The 15,892-nt window shown below is 37.8% G+C and overlaps 1 protein-coding gene across 44 annotated transcripts in view; it reads left to right on the plus strand.

Annotated features, from left to right (window-relative positions):
- CENPK (centromere protein K) overlaps positions 1–15,892 on the plus strand; it is a 71,565-nt gene that overhangs the window by 43,718 nt on the left and 11,955 nt on the right. For 23 of the 44 annotated variants that reach the window (XM_063811188.1, XM_054684327.2, XM_001164601.8 and 20 more), the window contains one exon: positions 1,153–2,020. The exons of 4 other annotated variants lie outside the window; for them this stretch is intronic. In XM_063811188.1, coding sequence (XP_063667258.1) covers positions 1,153–1,311 — 159 coding nt within the window. In that variant the 3' untranslated portion in view covers positions 1,312–2,020. Of the gene's footprint in view, positions 1–1,152; positions 2,021–3,185; positions 4,273–7,433; positions 7,509–15,892 lie in introns of those variants that run through there. 17 more of the 44 variants (XM_054684338.2, XM_063811201.1, XM_009449093.4 and 14 more) reach the window with 7 other exon arrangements.

Consider the following 15,892-nt stretch of genomic DNA (forward strand, 5'->3'; position numbering starts at 1 on the left):
ATGAGGCCAAAGCTTTTTTCCTGCAGAATGTGGGACTTGAAATAATTAATGATAGTTGAAAATGTTATTTCAAGAACTAAGGTATTATTATAAAATTTAATTGAGATTACAGCTTGATGGATTAATTTGATTTATTTCTGTGGCACTTTGTAATTGTATAAATTATGCATTCTCTTTTCCATGTTCCTTAAAATAATAGCATCTTTCAGTTAAAAATTTGGCCTGACAATTCAGAGATACGGAGTCTAATCCAAGATCCACCCCTGATTATGTGCCCCTGAGGAATCTCTTAACTCTTCTGAGTTCTAGTTTTGTAATTTGTGAAGGCACCGGAAGATAGCTGAGGAGGCAAAATAATAATTGATCTACATTTAGCGTTTTTCCACTGTATTTCATAACATTAGTATTCAAACAATTGTAACTATTTGTTTCTTGAAAAAACTTTTATAATAGCAGTGCATTTGGGAAAGACAGCTGATTCTCAATTCACATTAGCTAGCTTTCCCAAGCTTGTTTGATCACAGAACCTTGTTTTTCAGGAACTAAGAACATCTTTAGGAGACTAATTCTATGGAATGCAGTTTGGAAAATGCTAGCCTATATAATTTAATACAAATACTCAAAACTCAATTTGTGGTTTTAATTCCACAATATCCTTAACGAAGATCAGGGATACTCAGGATGAAGCTGAAGGAAGTGATGATGATAAAATTGACTCTTGCAAAGATTTATCAGAAGAATAGGTGTTTTGTGGGGGACAGGACCAGTTATTTTTCCTTCAAATATTAAGACACACTTGCTCACTTTCTTTTTAACTTTTTGTGTTTTTTGTGAAATATTAATTTTTTAAGATTTTTGTCTTTATCCTAAAGAAGATATTAATCTCAAAAGAAGTGGGAGGGTTGTAAATTCTTTCTAACCAATTTTTAGGAAATGTTTTTCTAAATTAAAGATGCAAAAATTCACTTTAAAGCTTTTTTCATTAGCTAATACCCGTAGTCTTTTCAAAAAGGAAATTCAAATTTGTAGATTAAAAGTATTAAACAGTTGTTGAAAAAGAAAAGAGGTCAATATTCTCTGACAAAAAACTTTCTTATAGCTATATTGACTTTTTCCCAAGTAAAGTATATTTTGAATGATATTTTCTCCTAGATTCTTATAAATAGATTATTTGATGTTCCACATGATCCATATGTCAAAATTAGTGATTCCTTTTGGCCACCTTATGTTGAGCTGCTGCTGCGTAATGGAATTGCCTTGAGACATCCAGAAGATCCAACCCGAATAAGATTAGAAGCTTTCCATCAGTAAAAGGATGTTTTCTTTTTTCACACAGTAAAAATTCTTATCATTCAAGGATATTGGAACCACAGGACTATTTGGATACAAAACATTATTTGCAAATTAATGTGCATAGGCCATCTTACTTTTATTGCAAAATGGCATGTGCTGCCATCTATTATTCATTTTTAAATGGTCATTTCTTATTCAGTGAGTGCTTTAGTGTTTTAAACTATATGGATAAGAATGCAGGTAGATAATATTCTAGGCATAAAACATTTAATGTACCTTACCTCATGCAATATTCTTTGGATTCTTTGTTGATTTATGATATTGCTAATATAATATTTTCTTAAAATATATAACAATATCTTTTATGCATTTTGAGTTCCAGCTGGTGCTTCTTTATATTTAGAAATTATAATGGGAAGGTCATTTAATTTGCAGATGGTTTTAAAATTGAGGTAATATCTGAGGTGGCATAATTTAAAAATATTTAGCAAATTTGTTTCATATGTACTGTCTTATTTCTAGATTTGTTTAAAATTGGAATATGAAAAACTAATGGATAAAGCTAGCATAAAATTGATATTTTAGTTTGTATTATTAATATATCATGTTACCTTATATATTAATCTACTCTTGATTCTGCTAATTATTACCAACAAAATTGTATTCATGACATTTTATTAATCCTCTGTGAATTTTCTGTAAATAAAATTATTTCTGAAAATCTCTAGCTATTAGTGATGTGGGATATTTTTATAAGTAGCAAATGTTTTTTAAAGGCCGATAAACTAAGATATAGGACTCATTTAGTATTACATAACAAGCTAAACTAGAGAATCCTAAATCCATTTAGTATCATTAGTTTTCTAAGATAAATTTGTTTATTTTTTTACTTGAAAGCGCTTTCTACTGTATATTATCCAAGTTTCTTGCTTACCTTAATTACTTCATATTTTCTAAAGTAAACAAATATTTGAAGTATACCAAATCCCTCTGTAGAAAATACAAATACTATTATATTTTAGGGAACGTAACTCTTTTAGGGGAAGATAATATATAAAGTACCTCCTAGAATAGTGCAGTTGGATACTGAAGAAGCGAGCAACTTTTTACTCTTTGAAGTTACTGGAGAGGGAAGAAATGGCAGTGTAGGTCTGACAATAATTCTTCAGAGCAGGTAGTACTGTTGTCCGTGAAGTACTAGCAAAACACTTTTGGTGTTTGCTAATTAAAACATTAAATATATGTAATTGAGCCAGACACGGTGGCTCATGCCTATAATCCTAGCACTTTGGGAGGCCGAGGTGGGCGGATCACTTGAGGTCAGGAGTTCGAGACCAGCCAGGCCAACATGGTGAAACCCTGTCTTTACTAAAAATACCAAAAATTAGCTGGGTGTGGTGGTGCACACCTGTAATCCCAGCTACTTGAAGGCTGAGGCAGGGGAATCGCTTGAACCTGGGAGGTAGAGGTTGCAGTGAGCCAAGATTGCGCCACTGCACTCCAGCCTGGGTGACGAGCAAAACTCCATCTCAAAAGAAAAAAAAAAAGTAATCCTTATGCTTGCAATGCCTACCAATAGACTGTATTTTTCTAAAAGTTTATATGGGGTATGTCAATATGCTTCCAGTTGCTAAATGTAGTGTATCAAATACTTTATTGCATTTTATGACATGGTGACTCAAAAATTAGTAAGTGAAAAGTTGCTAATAGCTTATTTTTAATATTCTTAATACTTTCCCTAGTTTATTGTTTATCCTACAACTTTGTTTTGATGGAATCTTGCTTTTTTTTTTAGCATGTAGAGATGTAAAATTTTTAACTTATTTTTGATTATACAAAAAATGCAGATACTACAGATAAAACTGAAATTTCCTTTGTTATTTCCTATCCAGGTCCTCTCTGCCTTGGGGTAACCACTATTTGATACATGCTATTATTTTTCATGTTACGTTATGATTATTCTCTTCTATCATTTGACTGTGTCCTGAAGATCATCCATTTTAATGAATCTTGTTTTGCAGTAATCAGAGAGCCAATTCACATGATGGTGGATTGTTCGTATCTGTTTAATCCTGGTAAGAGAGCAGAGACAATGGAATTGTACAAGATGCTGGATTAAACTTAGAGAAGGCAGAAAAGTGGAAGACAAGAACAAAAGATCGATTAATAGAAAACATTAACAAATATAGTAATTTATATCAATCAGTTTAAATGTGAGTTGTCTAAATACACAGATACTGTCACAGTGGATTAAAAAACGGCTAAACAAGAAATCTACTTTAAATACAGAGATGGAGAAAGATACATCATTTGTTATGGACTGAATGTTCATGTTCCCCTCTTCCCCAAATTTATATGTTGAAGCCCTAACCCCCAGTGTGGTAGTGTTTGGAGACAGGATCTTGGAAGATATTAAGGTTAGATGGCACCCTGACTAACATAAGGTTAGTGCCCTTATAAGAAGGGACACAGAAAGCTTGCTCTCTTTGCCATGTGAAGATACAACTAGAAGGTAGCTGTCTACAAATGAGAGAGCCTTCCCCAGAAATTGACTATGCTGACACCCTGATCCCAGACTTCGTCTTCAGAAATTTGAGAAAATGAAAATTTCTGTTGTTTAAGTCACGTAGCGTATGGTGTTTTGTTAGGGTAGCCTAGATAGACTAACATATGAAACTATACTCATCAAAAGAAAGCTGGAGTAGCTATATTAATTTCATACAAAGCTGACTTCAGAACAAGGAAAATGAGAGGCAATATATGGTGATAAAGGGGTAATTAACTTTTTCTTTTCAAAAAAGACACCATAGAAGCTATGTCTTTGACTACAAAGGAATTAAACTAGAAATAAGTAATGAAAATACCTGGAAAATCCCAAAATACTTGTAGATTAAGGAACACACTTCTAAACACATAGGTCAAAGAAGTCTCGAGAAAATATATATTGAACTAAATAAATGAAACTACAAGTTATCAAAATTTGTGAGATGCGGCCGGAAGCGGTGGTTCATGCCTGTAATCCCAGCACTTGTTGGGAGGCCGAGGCGGGTGGATCACGAGGTCAGGAGATCGAGACCATCCTGGCTAACATGGTGAAACCCCGTCTCTACTAAAATATAAAAAATTAGCCGGGCGTGATGGCAGGCACCTGTAGTCCCAGCTACTTGGGAGGCTGAGGCGGAGGATGGCCTGAACCCAGGAGGCGGAGCTTGCAGTGAGCTGAGATTGCGCCACTGCACTCCAGCTTGGGCGACAGAGCAAGACTCCATCTCAAAAAAAAAAAAAAAAAAAAAAAAAAAAAAATTTGTGAGATGCAGCAAAAGCAGTGGCTAGAGGGTAATTTATAGTATTGAGTGCATATATTGGAAAATGTTAAAGATCTAAAATCAATAAGCATCTACTTTAGGAAATTAGAAAAAGAGCAAATTAAATCCAAAGTAAGCAGAAGAAATAGAGTAGAAATCAATAAAATTGAAACAAAAACAATAGAGAAATTCAGTGAAACAAATGAAATTCAATGAAAAGTTAAAATTTATAAAACTTTTTGCCATAACAAAAGAAAAAACAAAAATTACTAAAATCAGAAATGAAAAGAGGTGCCATTATTACTCTTCTTGTGAATATTAGGACATTAGAAGGATAATAAAGGAATGTTATGAGCAACTCTTGAGTTTACAAATTTGATAACAGATGAAATGGACCAATTTTGTGAAAGACGCAACCTACCAAAACTCACACAACAGAAATAACTGCCTTGCATAAACTTATAAAATAAATTGAATCAATTATGAGCTTCCAAAACAAAGCACTGGTCTCAGATGGCTTCACTAGTGAATTCTACCATTCAAAGAGAAAGTGATGCCAATTTTGTACAGTCTGTTCTAGAAAATAGAAGCAGAGGAAATGTTTTAACACACTCTGTGAGGCTGAGCACGATGGCTCATGCCTATAATCCCAGCACTTTGGGAGGCTGAGGTGGGCGGATCACGAGGCCAGGAGTTTGAGACTAGCCTGACCAATATGGTGAAACCCCGTCTCTACTAAAAATACTAAAAAAATTAGCCAGGCGTGGTGGCACGCGCCTGTAATCCCAGCTACTCGGGAGGCTGAGGCAAAAGAATCACTTGAACCCTGGGATGGGGAGGTTGCAGTGAGCTGAGACTGCACCACTGCACTCCAGCCTGGGTGACAAGGTGAGGTCACCTGAGAGGTCGTTGTAGGGTTATTAATTGGCCTATTTCAATATTGTATCTCAGGGACTATGGAGGCTTAAGGAGAAGGAGACAAGGGAACAGCTGTTTGGTGGAGCAGTCAAAATACACACAACATTTATTATTTAAGTTTGCTGTTTTATATAGATGTAGTTCTTGATTCCTCCAAACAATTACACTGATCTGTGATTACACATCAACATAACAGACATAATAATAATGAAAAGTTTTGAAATGTGAAAATTATCAAAATGTTACAGAGAGACACAAAGTGAGCATGAGCTGTTGGAGATATTGTAGTGGTAGACTTGCTCAACACAGGGTTACCAAAAACCTTCCATTTGTACAACAGACAATATCTGTCTGTAAAGGGAAACTCATTAAAATAAAGCATGCCTTTATATGATCTAGCATTACACTCCTAGGTATTGACCCAAATGTGTTGAAAATATGTCCGTACAAAATCCTGCATATGAATTTTTATAGCAGCATTATTTGTAATTGCCAAAAATTGGAAGGAACACAGACATTGTTCAGTAAATAAATGGATAAACAAAATGAGGTACATTCGTACAATGGAATAATATTTTGCAAAAATATTTGGAGCGATGAAGCTATGAAAAGACATGGAAGAACCATAATGCCAGTTACTCAGTTGGAGAAGCCAGTCTGAAAATGCTATATACTATATGATTCTAACTATATGAATTCTGGAAAAGGCAAAACTATGGAGGTGGTAAAAATATCAGTGGTTGCCAGAGGTTGAGACTGAGAAGGGAGAGTGGAAGCAATGCATAGGTTGTCCCAGTGAGGACTGACTTTCTTAATATAGAGGTGAGACCAAGCGTATTGTTTATAACTGAGAATCTGCCTGACTCACAAGGCAAAACCCAAATGCACTATACAGGAGATATACCAAGACAAGATGATTCAGAAAGGGTAAACATAAAGGGATGGGAAAAAGTGTATCAAATGGAATTCTTTTGCCCATGTTTAAAGTGGGTACTCTTATTGAGTTTTAAGAGTTTTTTTGTATTCTGAATACAAGTCCTTTCTTAAATGTATGTTTACAAATAGTTTCTCCCAGTCTGTGTCTTGTCTGTTTTTATTTTCTTAATGGCATCTTGAAGCACAAAAGTTTGAAATTTTAATGGCATTGTATTTATTAATGGTTTCTTTCATAGATTGTGTTTTTGGTGCCATATCTAAAAACTTTTTGCCAAACCAATGCACAACATTTTCTCCCAGAAGTTTCACAGTTTTAGCTTTTTTTTTTTTTTTTTAGATGGAGTCTTGCTCTATCGCACCCAGGCTGGAGTGCAGTGGCATTGATCTCCACTCACTGTAACCTCTGCCTCTCAGGTTCAAGCGATTCTCCCACCTCAGTCTCCCAAGTAGCTGGGATTACAGGCGTCTGCCACCATGCCCGGCTAGTTTTTTGTATTTTTAGTAGAGATGGGGTTTCACCATATTGGCCAGGCTGGTGTCGAACTCCTGACCTCAGGTGATCCACCCGCCTCGGCCTCTCAAAGTGCTGGGATTACAGGCATGAGCCACCGCATCTGGCCCATAGTTTTAACTTTTATGTTCGTGTATGTGAACTATTTTGAATTAAATTTTGTATCGGATATGTTATAAGGAGATAGTTTTGATTTTAATACACTGAATAAAATAAATATTCAAGTCCATAGTGATAGAAAATTACAATCAAATGGGAGAGAATGAATAAATCTTCCTTATAGAAGTATTACAACTAATAAACATAGAAGAAAAGTTGTCTTTAGGCAAATACCCTAGTAATAATTTTGTAGACACACAGCAATAATTTAGCATCTTCTGAAGGATGCTAAAATTAGTGGGTGAAAATTCAGAATGAAATAGGATCTTTGCATCATCTAAAATTGTATTTTGTATTTCTTACTTACACAGGGAAATATAGTACCTTTATAGTGGAGAAACCCAGCAGACACCACCTTAATCACGTGGTCAAGGTTAATATCACAGGTAATCAGATGTCTCAATAATCAAAATATCTTGATATGATGTAATTAGAAAGACACAACATTGTTTCTGTAGTATTATTGCCAAAAATGCATAACCTCATTCTAATCATGAGAAAATGTCAGACAAATGTAAATGAAGTTTATCCTATGAAATAACTTGCCAGTACTCTTGAAATGTGTCAAGGTTATGAAATACAAGGAAAGCCCGATAAACTCATATTGGAGGAGACTAAAAAGAATTAATAATTACTTGTAAGGTGGGATCCTACATAAGTTCCTTTAACTGAAAAAGAACAATACTGGAAAAAGTGGTGAAATTTGAATAGGGTCTACAGTTTAGTTAATACTTTTATATCAATGTTAGTTTACTGGTTTCAATAATTTTAATATAATTATAAAATGTTACACATAATTGTATCATGATAACTGACTCGGAGCTTGTAGATGGGGCAGACTGAAGCAATTTAAAACCTTTAGGTGAGGAGGGGTGAAAACAGAGTGGGAGTAAGAGAATAAAAGTGACAAACCTTAAACATAACACTTTTCTAGTAATATGACCGTGCAAATCAAAATGAAGGAATCTAATGCAAAGATAGCCAAGGCAAACAGATTTTGTTGTTTGGCTCTCCTCTTCTTGCTTTCTAACAGAATTGATTTTTGTTTGGGTAATCCACTCTTCTCTATATAGCTGTGCATTTAGCTAAACCAAACGTGCTTATCTGAATCCTTTTTAGTGATTTATTAAAGAATATATTTGATCCAATATTTACTTATTATGTATCTTCTGAGGAACTTTGGAGAAATATTTTTTTCACTGATTAAAAAAATGCCAGTAGGAAGTGGCTTCTCTTGTTCTGGTGGATATTACTTGGTCTGCATGGGACATCTGGAACTGCTTAGTCATTTTGTAACCATAAGGAGAGCTTGCCATGGACAAATCTGGCATGTTTAGTATGGCAGAAACACAAAAGAAAAAGAGCAAATTCTGATAATGTTATTGAGCAAGTGAATTAATTTATTCTAGAGATTTCCTACTTGGGAACATGATACGTAAGATAATAAATTTTCCTTCTGGTTTAAGTCGATTGAGACAAGGTTTTATGTTGCTTGAAACTGAAAGCATCCTAGCTAGTAGCAACACCTAACAAAATCATGAAGTGGAACATTTATTTAGTCTTGATAAAATTAGTTTTATAGAATAGTGTGACAGAGGCTTTAGAATGGGTATTTTGAAGATGTTTGAAAAAACAAATTTATTTTAAAAGACTTTTTTTTTTTTTGAGACCAAGTGTCGCTCTGCTGCCCAGGCTGGAGTGCAGTGGCGTGATCTCAGCTCACTGCAATCTCCTCTTATCGGATTCAAGAGATTCTCCTGCCTTAGCCTCCTGAGCAGCTAGGATTACAGACACTCATCAACACGCCTGGCTAATTTTTTGTATTTTTAGTAGAGACAGGGTTTCGCCATGTTGGCCATGCTGGCCTTGAACTTCTAACCTCAAGTGATCTGCCTGCCTTGGCCTCCCAAAGTGCTAGGATTACAGGTGTGAGCCACCATGCCCTACCAATTTTTGTGTTTTTAGTAGAGACCGGGTTTCACCATGTTGTCCAGGCTGGCCCTGAACTCCTGGGCTCAAGCAATCCACCAGCCTCAGCCTCCCAAAGTGCTGGGATTGCAGGAGTGAGCCACCTCACCCTGCCATTTTTTTTTTTTTTTTTTTTTTTTGAGATAAGTTCTCACTGTTGCAAAGGCTGGAGTTCAGTGGCTTTGAACTCCTAGGCTTAAGCCATCTTCCTGTCCCACGAGTAGCTAGGACTACAGGTGCCTGCCACCATGCTAATTTTTTTTTTTTTTAAGAAATGGGATCTGCTATGTTGCCCAGGCTGGTCTTGAGCTCTTGGTCTCAAGACATTCTCCCGCCTGGGCCTCCCAAAGCACTGGAATTACAGGTGTGGGCCACCATGCCTGGTTAAAAAGAGCAAGGAACTTTAAAACAAAAATAGGAAAAATGAACCAAAATTAGGTTATGAAATTGAATTAATTACAGATTCCATATTGGATTAAATATAATAATTTCAACACAATTTCTGCAAGTAGAATAACTCTTAACTGGCTAGAGTCAGTGAGAATGAACTGAAAGACAGTTGAAAAATTAACCCAGAAAGACTAAGAGGTAAAAATTATGAAGCATGGATAAGAAATGTAGAGGAGAGATCAAAGGACTCTACCATACGTCACATAGAAGTTTGTGATAAAAAGAATGAAGGAATATAAATAAGTAATATCTGAATAGGTTATAGCTGAAAAATCTCCAGAATGGAGAAAAACAGAAGTCTTTGGAAAAGCATGTACACTGAATGCTGTGCAGGATAAAAAAGCTAAATATGCTAAATCCACAACACGACATAGGTTTTTGCTTTGTTTTGTTTTTGAGATGAGGTCTCACTCTGTCGCCCAGGCTGGAGTGCAGTGGCAGAGTCATGGATCACTGTAGCCTCAACCTCTTGAGCTCAAGTGATCCTTCCACCTCAGCCTCCCAAGTAGCTTGGACTACAGGTATGCACCACCATGCCCAGCTAATGTATTTTTTATTTTTATTTTTGTAGAAACAAGGTATTACCATGTTGTCCAGGCTGCTCTCAGACTCCTGGCCTCAAGTGATCCTCTTGCCTTGGCCTCCCAAAATCCTAGGATTACAGGCATAAGCCACTATGCTCAGCATACATAGTTTAGTGAACTACAACACATTAAAGAGAAAGTATTCAAAGATACCAAGAGAAAGGATAGTAACTTAAGGACAGTAATTATATATCTCATCAGAAACAATAGACATTGGTGCTGAGGGGTAAAAAGGATAATCAATCTTGAATCACATAACCAGCTAAAGTATTACTCAAGAATAAGGACAAAATAAATGTTGTAGCCTGGGCAGCAAAGTGAGACCCTGTCTCTACAAAAATAAAAATTAAAAAAAAAATTAGCTGAGTATGGTGGGACATACCTGTAGTCCCAGCTAATTGAGAGGCTAAGGCGGAGGATTGGCTATACCTGGAGTTCAAGGTTGCAGCTAACTATTCACTATATTCTATGAAGGCTGGGTGACAGTGAGTGACCATCTTTAAATAAATAAATAAACTTTCTGACATATAAAAACTAAAAATCTTTCCCACCCATACACATTCCCTAAAATAAGAGTTAACAGATATAACTTCAACCAGAAGAAAAGTTAATCCAGGGGAGGATAGGGTTAAGGAATCAGCCGTGAGCACATAAATTTATTTAAAATCAGTTATGGAAAGAAGAATGTAAAGACATTTAGAAAGAAAAAGTGTTTCTTGAAGAGATGTCACAGGGATATCGTACTTCAGAGCAACTCTCTAGTCAATTAAAAAATACAATATATGTTTAAAGGAAAATTACCTGCAAGGTTACAAAGTTTGTATTAGCCTATTCATAGTGGGAAAAAAAACAGCAATTTTTTCACATTGATATCATATGCACAAAAGTGCATACTTCAGACATTAGTATTGCAAAAGTAAGTAATAAACATCTGGTAGAAAGTTAACTTACGAGAGAAATACTCGTGGGTTTTTTTTTTTTTTTTTTTTTTTGATACGGAATTTTGCTCTTGTCTCCCAGGCTGGAGGGCAATGGCACGATCTTGGCCCACTGCAACCTCCATCTCCCAGTTTCAAGCGATTCTCCCACCTAGGCCTCCGGAGTATCTGGGATTACAGGCATGTGCCACCAAGTCCGGCTAATTTTGTATTTTTAGTAGAGATGGGGTTTCACCATGTTAGCCAGGCTGGTCTCGAACTCCTCACCTCAGGTAATCTACCCCACCTTGGCCTCCCAAAGTGCTGAGATTACAGGCATGAGCCACTGTGCCCAGCCAGGTTTTTTTTAAAAATATATATAAGACAAGATTTCCCTTATTTTTAGCTTATATTTGGGTCAAAGTGTTTTCTGGTTGTTCTTTGACTGTGGAACATGATATTCATACTTAGTATAATGATCGCAAGCAAAGGGTTGTGTTTGCTTCAGGACGGTTGCATATTACAAAGAAGCCAATGTTTTTGGCTTTTCTGTTAAAAAAAAAATTTTTTTTAGCAGGCCGGGCACGGTGACTCACGCCTGTAATCCCAGCACTTTGGGAGGCCAGCGTGGGCGGATCACGAGGTCAGGAGTTCTAGACCAGTCTGACCAATATGGTGAAACCCCATCTCTACTAAAAAATACAAAAATTAGCCAGGCATGGTGGCACGTGCCTGTAGTCCCAGCTACTCTGGAGGCTGAGGCAGAGAATTGCTTGAACCCAGGAGGCAGAGGTTACAGTGAGCTGAGATCAAGCCACTGCACTCCAGCCTGGGCGACAGAGTGAGACTCCGTCTCAAAAAAAAAAAAAAAAAAGTTTAGCAAGTAGACAAAAAGTATCTTAAAGATAATAGAAAAAGTTCTAAATATTTTTTAAAATTTTAAATGTGCCAATTTAAATTATAAATTTCTGTCTGTAGAAAAAGAAGACATCTTTAGACAGAGTTAGAAGGCAACCCACAGAGTGGGAGAAAGTATGGTAACTCTATCCAACAAAGAATTCACATCTCAAATACATAAAGAGCTCTCCTAAAATCAACAATTAGAAGACATTCATCCTAATTTAAAATTATAGGCCGGACATAATGGCTCACGCCTGCAGAACAGCACTCTGGGAGGCCGAGGCAGGCGGATCACTTGAGGTCAGGATTTCGAGACTTGCCTGGCCAACATGGCAAAACCCCGTCTCTACTAAAAATACAAAAATTAGCTGGGCATGGTGGTGTGTGCCTGTAATCCCAGCTACTCGGGAGGCTGAGGCAGAATCGCTTAAACCCAGGAGGCAGATTTTGCAGTGAGCTGAGATCGAGACACTGCATCCAGCCTAGGAGACAGAGTGAGACTCCGTCTCAAAAAAAAAAAAAAAAAAAAAAAAAAAAAAATTACATTGGTGGGCAGGCACGGTGGCTCACACCTGTAATCCCAGCACTTTGGGAGGCTGAGACAGATGGATCAATTGAGGTCAGGAGTTTGAGACCAACCTGGCCAATATAGTGAAACCCTGTCTCTACTAAAAATACAAAAATTAGCCAGGCATGGTGCCTGTAGTTCCAGCTACTCGGGAGGCTGAATCAGGAGAATCACTTGAACCTGGGAGGTGGAGGTTGCCGTGAGCCGAGCTTGCACCACTGCACTCCAGCCTGGGTGACAGGGCAAGACTGTCTCAAAAAAAAATAAATAAATAAATAAGTAAATAAAATTTAAAAATTTATATTGGTTAGAAGACTTAAGAACCCAGGCACAGTAGGTGACGTAATCCCAGTGATGTGGGAGGATTGTTAGAGCCCAGTAGTTTGAGGCTGCAGTGATCTCACCACTGCACTCTAGCCTCTAGCCTGGGTGACAGAGTGAGACCCTATTTCTTAAAAAAACAAACCAAACAAACAAAAAAAGACTCTTCATGTTAGAGAATAAATATCTTGAAAATGTTTTAAATATCTCTTCATATTAGAGAATAAATATCTTGAAAATGTTTTAAAGGAAAGAGAGGACTTCTAGTTTCAGACTAAGATGGAGTAGACACACTCCTCTCTATTCCTCCTGTTAATTGTAGCTTAAAACTTTGCACATTATATGTAATATACATGTTAGGAAATATCTGAAAAGTGGAGCGAAGGCAGCAGACTGCCTAGGGACTTTGGGGCACAAAGAGGGACACAGCAGTTTTCTTTTTGCCTTATACGTCGTACCAGACTGGATGCTAGAGAAGATCATAACCTTGAAAACACCAAAGGAAGACAAAAGTCTCCCAAAACTTTGCTCTATCAAAAGGATGAGGAAAGAGGCAACACAGTAAGACAAAAACTTTTCAACTATAACCACCCTACTGCAGCTAAACACCATGGAAAAAATACCACCCTACCACCACCCCTGTCCAAAAAGGCCAAAAGTAGTGGACCTCAGCTTCCACCCTTGTTGAGCTATAACATGGTGTCCTGCCCCTGGGGTGATCAGAGAAGACTGAGTTGGGAGTCAGGACTTTCTTCCCTGCCAGCAGTAAGAAGGCCATGTGGTGGTTCTGAACTTACATACCCACCCAGTAGTAAAGAGGCAACCCTGTTCATTAGAGGAAGCCATGTCAGAACTTTCACCACCATCCAGAGGTAAGGAGGCTTCCTACTCTTGACTATAGAATCAGTGGAGGCCACCTGGCAATCAGTAACAAGGTGCTCCTTCCTTTCCTAGCCAGACTGATGTCAATGGAGGCCTTTGAAGAGGCTGAATTTCCACAGCTGCCCAGATGTCACAAAGCACTTCTGTTTCCCTACCCCTGGGTGTCAAAAAGCCTGAGCAGAGAACGTGGACTTTCACCACTACCTGGTAGTGATGAGACTGTGCCCCATTTCCCCTCCACCAGAATTGTGTCAAAGGTGGCCTGCTAAAACAGAAGATTTGAGTAAGATCTAGAGTGTTATAATAACCAAAATGTCCAGGGTACAATACATGCCCAAAGAACTAGGAAAATCTGAACTTTAATGAAAAAAGACAACATACAGCAACATCAAGATAAAACAGGGCCAGGAGCAGTGGCTCCTGCCTATAATCCCAGCATCTTGGGAGGCCAAGGCAGGTGGATCATATGAGGTCAGGAGTTCGAGACCAGCCTGGCTAACATGGTGAAACCCCATCTCTATTAAAAATACAAAAACTAGCTGGGCGTGGTGGTGGGTGCCTGTAATCCCAGCTACTAGGGAGGCAGAGGTAGGAGAATCACTGGAACACGGGAGGTGGATGTGGCAGTGAGCGAGATTGCATCATTGCACTCCAGCTTGGATGACAGAGCGAGACTCCGTCTCAAAAAAAAAAACAAAAAAACAAAAAAAAAACTTAGCAATTGCAAACATGCCTGAAACAAATGAAAATAGAAAGTCTCAGCAAAGAAATAGAAGATATAAAGAAGAATCATATTGAAAAGTTTAAAATGAGAAGCACAATAACCAGATTCAAGATTCAGTGATGGGCTCAATAGCAACATGAAGAGGACAGAGGAAAGAATCAGCAAAGTTGCAGCTAGAACAATAGACATGGCCAGGCACCATGGTTCACGCCTGTAATCCCAGCACTTTGGGAGGCTGAGGTGGGTGGATCATGAGGTCAAGAGATCGAGAACATCCTGGCCAACATGGTGTAACCCCGTCTCTACTGAAAATACAAAAAATACAAAAATTAGCTGGGCATGGTGGTGTGTACCTGTAGTCCCAGCTACTCAGGAGGCTGAGGCAGGAGAATTGCTTGAACCCAGGAGGCAGAAGTTGCAGCGAGCCAAGATCGCGCCACTGCTCTCTAGCCTGGAGACAGAGTGGGATTCCGTCTCAAACAAACAAACAAACAAAAAACTGAAAAAACAAAGAACAATAGATATTCCTTAATCTGATTAACAGAGACAAAATACGATGACATCAAATGAACAGAGCCTCAAAGACCTGTGACACTATAATAAAAGATCTAATATTTTTGTCATCAAAGTCCCAGAAAGAGGAGAAAGTGGGTGGGTTTTAAAATAGTGGCTGAACATTTCCCAAATTTGGTAAAAAGCATAAACCTACAGATTCAAGAAGCTGAGAGAACCCCAGCTCAGGAAAGGATAAACCTAAAGAAGTCTACACCAAGACACATTGTAAGTAAACTGAAAAGAGAAGGCAAAAAGTCTTAAAAGCATTGAGAGAGAAAGGATACCTTACCTATGGGGAAAAACAATTGGGAGGACAGTAGATTTTCATCAAGTACCGAGGAGGCCAGAAGGAAGTGGCTTAATGTTTTTCAATTGCTCAACGAACTGTCAGCCCTGTCAGATATCATATATCTGGTAAAATTACCCCTTAGGAATGAGGGGGAAATAAATACATACTAGATGAAGGAAAACTAAGAGAGTTTGTTGCTAGCAGACCTACCCTAAAAGAAGGCTAAAGAAAGTTCCTGGCTGGGTGCAGTGGCTCACGACTGTAATCCCAACACTTTGGGAGACTGAGGCCTGCCAAGCTGAGGCCAGGTGGACAGCTTGAAGCCTGGAGTTCAAGATAAGCCTGGGCAATAAAGGGAGGCCTCATTCTCTATTTAAAAAAAGAAAGTCCTGAAACATAAAGGAAATCATAAAAGAAGGAATCTTGGAACATTAGGAAAGAAGGACAACAGGAAAGAGCAAAAATGTGACCAAATACAAGACCGGGTATGTTGACTCACACCCGTAATCCCAACACTTAGGGAGGTTGAAGCCTGGTCTCAAGACCAGTCTGGGCAACATGGCGAGACCCTGTCTCTACAAAATATAAATTAGCCAGGCGTGGTGTCGTGTG

The sequence above is a fragment of the Pan troglodytes genome, chromosome 4 (genome assembly GCF_028858775.2).
Source record: "Pan troglodytes isolate AG18354 chromosome 4, NHGRI_mPanTro3-v2.0_pri, whole genome shotgun sequence".
NCBI classification, from domain to species: domain Eukaryota; kingdom Metazoa; phylum Chordata; class Mammalia; order Primates; family Hominidae; genus Pan; species Pan troglodytes.